The sequence below is a fragment of the Balaenoptera physalus genome, assembly GCF_965194825.1.
Source record: "Balaenoptera physalus genome assembly, chromosome: 6".
Taxonomy (NCBI): domain Eukaryota; kingdom Metazoa; phylum Chordata; class Mammalia; order Artiodactyla; family Balaenopteridae; genus Balaenoptera; species Balaenoptera physalus.
In genome coordinates, this window is record NC_138885.1 from 107,874,218 (window position 1) to 107,883,478 (window position 9,261).

Below are 9,261 nucleotides of genomic sequence, written 5' to 3' on the forward strand. Positions count from 1 at the left end.
GCAGCCAAACTGATGATTATAAATCCCCGAAATTGATGCCATTGTAGAGGTAAGCCCGGGGATGCAGAGGAGCACAGAGCGGGGCGGCAATGCATGGAGGTGACGACTGGGCTGAACTGGAAAGGAGAGAGAGCTGACCAGCCCAAGAGGGTGGCGATAAGGAAAAGGGAAATGAGTGCCGAGGCCCAAGCGAAGCCAGAACAGCTCTGAGGGGGAACTGCAGGTCGTTCCCTGTGGCCAGAGTTAAGGATTCAAGAGGGCATGGCCTGAAATAAGGCTGGAGAAGCACACAGGGTCAGATGCAGGGGCACCAGGTGCCATATCAGGAATTTGACTCTGCCTGAGGGCAACGGGAGTCTTTGAAGGGTTGTAAGAGGGAAAGAGGGTGATCAAATTCACATTTTTTTTTTTTTTTTGGCCACACCACTTGGCTTGTGGGATCTTAGTTCCCCAATCAGGGATCGAACCCAGGCCCACCTCAGTGAAAGCGCTGAGTCTTAACCGCTGGACTACCAGGTAATTCCCTCAAATTCACATTTTCGGAAGATGGTTCTGGTAGAGAGTGGAGGATGGATTGAGGGAGGGAAGACTTGACACAGAGAGCATTTAGGAAAATAGTGATCTGGTAGTGTTGGTAGTAGAAGTAGCAGCAGCAACCAACAGTGCCAAGCACCATGCTAACTGCTTTATAAATATAGACTCATTTAAGCCACATGACAATTCTATGCAGTGGGTGCTCTCATTATCCCCATTTTACAGATGATGAAACTGAGACCAGTGAGATGAAATAACTTGCCCGAGGTCTACAACCACTGACATTGCTGGGATCCTAACACAGACAGTCTAGCTCTGAAATCACAGCCATCCCATGACGAATGCAGTAGTTTAGGCAAGAGAAAATAAAGCGGGGCCTAACATCATCAGTGAAGATGGTGAGGAAGAGATAATCAAGAGAGATGTTAAGGAGATGGCCTCCGTGGAGAGGAGGAGCAAGGCAAGCGTGAGGGGCACGCCTGTTTCCGGGTTAAGGAGGAGGGGCACCCATGTCAGGGAATTCCGTGAGACCGGTTTTCTACATGTTGAGTTTGCAGCATCTGTGGGACCTCGGGAGATTCAGGAAGTGATTACATGTAAGAATTTGAGCTTAAAGAGAAGCTTAGAAGAGAAGCTGGGAACTATAGGTGTAGGAGACACTGGCACATACTGGGTGGGGGCTGAAGCCAAGGAGGCAGGTGGGCTAGTCTAGGGAGAACAGGTAGAGAAGAGGACCGAGGCAGACTCTGAGGGACATCCATATTTGAGGAATGAATTGAGAAAAAAAGTAACAAATAAGACCAAGAGAAGTTCTCTGAGAAATAAGAAAACAATGGGATCAGTGGGGTTAAATGGTTCAGAGATCAAATAAGATAAGGCTTGAACAGTATCCATTTCACCATAAATACAGTTAAAAAGCATACAGCAGGCTGGGAGAAGGTATTTTACCATGATTGACAAGTATGAGACTGTATGAGTAGACGGGGTAACAGGCCCTTTTATAAACTGGTAACAGGAGAATACACTGCAACAGTCTTTTTGAAGCGCAATGAGTAGTATTTATCAACATATCAACATGCACAGTTATGACCCAGCAAAATTATACTTAAGCTACTGAAACACTCATACAAGTTTCCAAAGACCAATATCCAAAAACGTTCATAGTGAGAACCTAAATATTCATCTATAAGGTAATTATCAAATAAATCAGGTTATGTCCTTGCCATGGACCATTATGTCATCACTGAAAAGCGTAAGATGGATCTATATGTACTGATGTGAAATAGGTACATGATACATTGTTAAAGTGCAGAACAATATAACTAGTTAAATACTATTTTATTAAATAAGGAAAAAACATGTTTGTATGTGCATGAGGGAAGTCTGGAAAAATATTCACAAGATACAGGTGAACAGAAGGCTGGAAGAGAATCACATTTTACTTTATATGCTTTTTACCACCTGTTTTCTTTACAATATGCACAGTTTATTTTTATACTATTAAAACAGCTTTATTTAAGAAAAGAGTTTACTGGATTTAGCAACCCTAGGTCACCGGGAACATTGGCAAAAGCTGTTTCCTCAGTACAGTGGGCAGGAAGCTGGTTGCAGTGGGTTGAACAGTGAACAAGAAGTTGGCGAAGTGGAAAAGGCAACTGCTCACTGCTTTTTCAAGAAGCTTTCCTGTGAAATGGAGGGCCCAGGGGGAGTGGTCGCTAAAGGAGTTCTAGAACAGAGGGAGGGAGAGAAAGACATATGCAAGTTCAGGGAAAGAGCTGGTCGAGGAGCAGAGGGTGCAGGAGGCAAGACCTTCAAGGACGTGAGAGGCAGTGGGGTCCCACGGCCAGGCGCAGGACCGAAAGAGAAGGAAGGATACTTCTCATGCTGCTCCTAGAAGGAAGGGAGAAAGTGTACACACAAATTCAGGCTTATGTGTCAGCTGGGGGCTGGGGTTGCCTGCATCTCCCTTGTAAAGAAGGAGGTGTACGTTGAAAACGAGACAGAGGTAGACTAGGTAAACCTCCGCCTTCAGACTGGCAGGCTCTTGCAGAAGCCATTAGACAAGAAGGCGTGAAAATTCCCAGCTCTCATTACACAATTGCCAGGAGGAGGCTTGGCCTTCAGTCAGAGTCCCAGAACAGACCTCATTGCTCCTCTGTGGGAACACCTCCCCTGGTGGGCCTCCTGGATTTCCCCCTCAGCAGCCCTGGGTCAGAACTTTCCACGTAAAGCCTGCTTTGCTTCTTTCCTGTCCAACAGCTGTGACAGCTATCAAGCCCTGAGTCACAGAGGAGGCATCAGTGGCCACTCCAACAACACAGCAGCTGTAGCAGCAACAACAGGTAGGTGAGCAGTTCGGTCTTTGGGCTGCTGGGGACTATTTCTGATAGAAGGAATTTGGAAACTTCAGCCTCCTCCTGTGAGTCCCCTGAGAACTGAGGTGGTGAATTGCAGAAACAAAATAAGTCTTCACCAAGACAGCACGGTACAAATGAACTTTCTACAGTAATGGAAATGTCCTGTATCTGCACTGTCCAGTATGGTAGCCACTAGTCACATGTAGCTATTGAGCACTTGAAATGAGAAACTTAATTTTTATTTTATTTTAATCAATTTAAATTTAAGGGACTTCCGTGGTGGTGCAGTGGTTAAGAATCCGCCTGCCAATGCAGGGGACACGGGTTCGAGCCCTGGTCCGGGAAGATCCCACATGCTGCGGAGCAACTAAGCCTGTGCGCCACAACTACTGAGCCTGTGCTCTAGAGCCCACAAGCCACAACTACTGAGCCTGCATGCCACAACTACTGAGCCTGCATGCCACAACTACTGAAGCTCGCGTGCCTAGAGCCTGAGCTCTGCAACAAGAGAAGCCATCACATTGAGAAGCCTGCACACAACAACGAAGAGTAGTCCCTGCTAGCCGCAACGAGAGAAAGCCCGCGCGCAGCAACGAAGACCCAACGCAGCCAAAAATAAATAAATAAATAAATTTTTTTTAAAGTGCACAGTATAATGCACTTTAAATATAAATATGAAGTGCATTTACAAACATATTAAATTTAAGTAGCCACACGTGGCTAATCTCATTTTCCAGGGGACCACATTGAGGCACAGAGAGAAATGACCTGCCCAAGCTCACCCTGACCATTAACAGCAGAGCCAGGACTGGATGCCGGCTCTGTATTCACCCCACCATTGGTAGGCCTGCTGTGGGCTCAGTGGAAATGAAATCAATCTAATGAAAACCAAGAAGTAGGATGGTTGGGAAATGTCAAATCTGGGCTGTCCTTTGCACACCCAGTTGTCTGGGACAAAGAGGTACTTAGTGGAGCTCAGCCCCACACTGCGGTGGACACAATAGCAGATTTGAAGTCAGATTAAAAAAAAAAAAAAAAAGTCTCAAAAACTGCTTGAAAGTCAGTTCATCTGCGTCACTCTAGGTAAGTTGCCTAACTCCAGAGTCTTAGTTTCCTCATTTAAAAGTGCACACTCCATGGGGTTGTTGTGAGAATTCAATGATACAGATTCTGAAAAGCACTTTCCCTGGAAGCTAGGACTTAGCAGGCACTCAACATTAGAGCTAATGTGACTATTGCTATTCAGGTTAAAGCAAATTAAGATGTACCTGGAAGTCAGCCCCGAAAGCAGACCCGCTGCTTTCTCTTGCTTGGGGATGTAGTGGGAGAGACCCCATGCTATTAGTTAATTAACTATTTCAGTAATAATAATCACAACAATAAATGCTAACATCGTGCTTTATATGCGTCTTAAGGGCTTTACAGGTAATCCCTCATTTCATCCTCAGCACAACCCAATTAGTTAGAGTCTATCATTGGCCTCATTTTACAGATGAGTAAACTGAGACTCAGAAAGGAAAAGTCGCTTGCCCAGAGTTGCTAGGCTAGCAGAGTTCTTAACTGCTGTTCTCATGGCCTCTCTCCGTGTGTCCTGGGCCTCTGCCTGGGTTTAGCATCACTTGGCCAGGAGTCACTGTGTTCTCCAGCATGGAAAAGAGAAAGATGACAAAGAACGTTTGCTAAATAGCTGGACTCAAAGTTTCTTTCCTAGGGGTAGGCAGCTTAGACGAGTTTGCCACAGGCTTTGAGCACTGTGTGGGCCCTGGGATGCATGGAGCAACAGGTCAGGGTAAGGGGTAGTGGAGGGGACTGAGGCATCAATCACTGGGGTGGGGGCTTAGGAGGGAGCAGTGAATTAGTGTTCACTGCTCTGCCTGGATTTATCCTTTCAATTGTTATCAACAGCAAATGTGACAAAATATATTCTTGGTGTCACTCAACACTGTTTTCAAAAATGTATTTGAACTTGGGTGGGATTTTAACTTTTACCAAATGGCTTTCTTTCCAAATTAGATGGTCTTGGTTCCAAAGGTAGTAGCTACTGCAGATCCAATTCCAAGTGGACAAGCTAAGAAAAAATAGCAATGCCCTAAGAGAGGCATGCGGTCAGAGCAGATGGTTGGGGAGGGAGGTGAAAGACCAGGTGAGGTGGAACGGGGCCCCTATTTGGGGGTGGGAGTTCTCAAAGGGGTGTGGCATGGAGAAGGAATCTGTGAGGCTTTAAGGATGCCCAGGGTGAATGGGGTGGAGACAAGAGGCATTAAGTCCAGGGAAGAAAGCCACCAGACGCACCAGAAGCTAGTTCCGTTTCTGTTGCCTTAAAGAGATGTTCCCCTTTGAGATGGGAAAGATGTTTAAGAGCAGTAATGCTGCTGGGTTGTAAGCACAGGGTTCCCGAGACAGCTGAATTGTGGGGAGAGTCAGACAGGGTGGCTGAAAAAGCCAGGGGCTGCTGAGCTCAGGGCAAAGATAAGAGAAATCTGTGCCGTCCTGGGCCAACTACTTCCTTTGGGTGGGCCTCAGTTTCCTCATCTGTGAAATGGAAAGATTGGCTAGAAAACCCCACAGGCCCCTTCCCAGTGTGAACTCTGCCAGTTAATAAAATGACTACTAGTTATCGAAGAGTTGACCTGGGAATTAATTATTCAAGCTATCAAAGGCATCCCGCACCCTCAGGGGCTCCACCCCAGAATTGAGCAATCTAGTCCACCACTCACTTCCTCCACTGTGTTCTCACCACTGCCGCCCTTTGTGTCAGGCACATCTGCCTTCCTGGAGGTGTCCCACAGGTGACAAGCCCAGAATCCTGGTAAGTCTTGGAACACCCTTCCAGAATGTCTCTGTTCTCTGTCCCCCTTGACACCCAGCCTCCATTTATCCCCTCCATTTATCCCCACACTCCTCAGTCTCTCCATTCTTTCTCTAGGCCTCCCTATCCCCAAAGGGAGAGGTTCTGCCCCTCTTCCCTACACCTCTGTCCAACAAGCACCTAGGGCAACTGGCTGCCCACCGCCTTCTCTTGCGGACCCAGCCGGCTCTCCCTGCCTTGGCTAGTATTGGGTCTGAGGAAGAGCCAGATACTACTGAGGCCCTCTTCCCCTCTATTAAATGTAAATATGTGTGGATTATATTTCTAGAGAGAAAGGATACTGGAATTGTATTCAAATAACCTTGAATTTGTTGTTGTTATTATTGTGCTGCCATTGTTAAAAAGATTGCCTTAAATGTTTGGGCTTTTGTAAATGTAGCATTTTCATGAAATAAATTAGAATAATCCTTTCCATGAGTTTTTGAACTATCATGAGTCATTAAGGGGCTGGCAGCTTCATTCAGTAAGGGGATCTCCTGCTTGGTTACCGAGAACATGACTGGGTGGTCCGCAGGGGCCAGTCAGTTCAAGGGCATTTGGTTTATTATTCCTGTAAGGGCTGTTTCTCTCGTTCTGGGCCTAAGGAATAGCAAAGAAAGCAATGCACAAGACATCAAACAATGGGAGTGAACCAGAGCCAGGTTAACTTCATTATATCTCAAGAACTTAGCTTACAGCTATATTTGACACATGAGCTGTGATTTTTTTTTTTTTTTTTTTTTTTGTAAGAAGTAGATCTGTAGACTGAAAATAGCACGTGAAGCCTTCACACCTAGTTGGAATCCGGGCTGCAGCACTAAGAGGCTCTGTGACCACGGGTTGGTTTCCGAGCCTTGCTGTGACTGTCTATCGGTAACTGCCGAACGAGACCATGTACCTGTGAGGCACAAAGCAGATCTCAGATGTGTATGCTCCTTCCCTTAGTTTCTCCCTTTAACTGTCAAAACATCCTCACCAGAGATTGGTAAATTAAAAAACAAACAGACAACAACAAAACATTCCCCTCCCTCACCCTCCAGTGGCTGGAGGTCATTGCCCTGGCCTGCTCCCCGTTTCTGAGTTCTCTACCTTCTGTCCTAACTTGCACGGTCTCCCTCTGGACCCTGAAGCTGAGCCTTCATGTCTGGGAGCAGGAGTTCGCCCATACACCTCCAGCCCAGCTCCAGCTCAGCCGAGCACTGGATTACCCAGAATGAGGACTTGTCTGTGAGACGTGCTTGGCTGTTGCTGCTTCTTCTGAGGGGCAGTTTCTGCAGCCAGTGCTTGTAAATGGGGGGTTCTCCTCTCTAAGGGCACAAGCTCTCTGCTCCCATCATGCTCTGTAACCACTCTCAGAGGTGGGTCTTCTCTTAGGTCATGGGTTCCCTTAAGAACATCTCTGATCATCTGCTCCCGGAAGTGACCCCACCTTGTGACTTCATCAGACATTACCCTGGGCTTCTGAGCAAACTTGCTCTTGACCTTGGGGCTGCAGAGTCAGTGATTTCACGCAGGTTTTTGTCAGCAACACTGGCTGAGCCAGCTATACTATCCTCCTCTCTCACTACCGTCCCTGCCTCCTGGCCAGACAGGGCTCCATCCTTATCATCACAACTTTTAGGTTCACAGACGGATCTAATCTGCTCTATCTGTGGTATCTGTGTGCTGAGAAGGCAATTTATCTGGCTCCCATCACTTAGGGGAGAAATACCTTCTCAGGAAGGTGAAGGCTAAGAATTCTATCACTCTAGGGAAAAGGGGCATTGTTTCTCCAGTTTCCCTAACCTCATTTAGCTTTTTTTTTGCTATGTATGATTGACAGTAACAGTTTCTTCTGCTAAAGAGAAAAGCTTCCTAGGGCCTTTGTTGTTGTTGATGATGATGATGATATTGTTGTTTTAATATTTGTGTTTCCTTTGCAAGCCTATACACCTTTGATTAATCTTTTTTAATTGAGATATAATTCACGTACTATAAAAGTCATCTTATGTGCATACACACACACACACTCACACACACACTCACACACACAAACTCACACACACACACACACACACACACACACACACACACACACAATGGAATACTACTCAGTCATAAAAAAGAATGAAAAATGTCATTTGCAGCAAATGTCCATCCTAGAACATGGACATTTCTAGGATGGACCTAGAAATTATCGTACTAAGTGAAGTAAGTCAGACAGAGAAAGACAAATATCACATGATATCACTTATATGTGGAATCTAAAAAAATGAAAAACAGAAAGAGACTCACAGACATTGAAAACAAATTTACGGTTACCAAAGGGGAAATGGAGGGGAAAGGGATGGATTAGGAGTTTGGGATTAACGAATACACACTACTGTGTGTAGAATGGATAAACAACAGGGACCTATTGCATAGCACGGGGAACTATATTCAGTGTCTTGTGATAACCTATAATGGAAAAGAATCTGACGGAGAATGTAATGTGTATGTGTAACTGAGTCACTTTGCTGTGCACCTGAAACTAACACAACATTGTAAATCAACTATACTTCAATAAAAAATTTTTTAGAAAAAAAAAAGTCACCAATTTACAGTATACAGTTCAGTGGGGTTTTGTATATAGATGGTCCCCAATTTACAATGGTTCAACTTAAAATTTTTCAACTTTATGATGGTGCAAAAGTGATACTCCTTAGCTAGAAGCTGTACTTCGAATTTTGAATTTTGATCTTTTCCCAGGCTAGCAATGTACAATAGGATACTCTCTCATGATGCTGGGCAGCGGCCATGCAATCATGAGGATAAACAACCGATACACTTACAGCCATTCTTTACCCATGCAAGCAACCATTCTATTTTTCACTTTCAGTACAGTATTCAATAAATTACTTGAGGTATTCCACACTTTATTATAAAATAGGTTTTGTGTTAGATGATTTTGCACAACTGTAGGCTAATGTAAGTGTTCTGAGCACGTACAGGGTAGGCTAGGCTACTCTATGATGGTCAGTAGGTTAGGTGTATTAAATGCATTTTCGACTTAGGATATTTTCAACTTATGATAGGTTTACTGGGACATCACCCCACCGTAAGTTGAGGAAGATCTATATTCACGAAATTACATAATCATTGCCACTGTCTAATTCCAGAGCACTTTCATCACCCCAAAAAGAAACCCTGTACTCAGTAACACTCCCCCGCCCCCAGCCCCTGGCAACCACTAATCTACTTTTTGTCTCTACCAATTTGCCTATTCTGGACATTTCACATACATGGAATCATACAGTATGAAGCCTTTTGTGTCTGGCTTTTTTCACTTAGAATAATGTTTTCAAGGTTCATCCATGTTGTAGCCTGTATCAGTACTTCATTAATTTTTATGATTGAATAATGTTCCCTTGTATGTGTATACCACAGTTTGCTTATCCGTTTATCAGTTGATGGACATTTGGATTACTTCCACTTTTTCGCTGCATGCTGCTGAGAATATTCACATACAAGTTTTTGTGCAGACGTATGTTTTCTATTCTCTTG

At 44.8% G+C, this 9,261-nt stretch overlaps 1 protein-coding gene across 3 annotated transcripts in view; it reads left to right on the top strand.

Annotated features, from left to right (window-relative positions):
• The window catches only part of CXCR2 (C-X-C motif chemokine receptor 2), a gene marked incomplete at its 5' end in the record, with an annotated part of 31,053 nt that overhangs the window by 2,498 nt on the left and 19,294 nt on the right, over positions 1-9,261 (top strand). Inside the window, 2 exons of one of the 3 annotated variants that reach the window (XM_082467447.1) lie at positions 836-932; positions 2,794-2,876. Coding sequence is in view for 1 of the 3 variants with exons in the window: in XM_082467449.1 (XP_082323575.1) it covers positions 2,794-2,876 (83 nt within the window). Of the gene's footprint in view, positions 1-835; positions 933-2,793; positions 2,877-3,311; positions 5,701-9,261 lie in introns of those variants that run through there. The other 2 variants (XM_082467449.1, XM_082467448.1) reach the window with 2 other exon arrangements.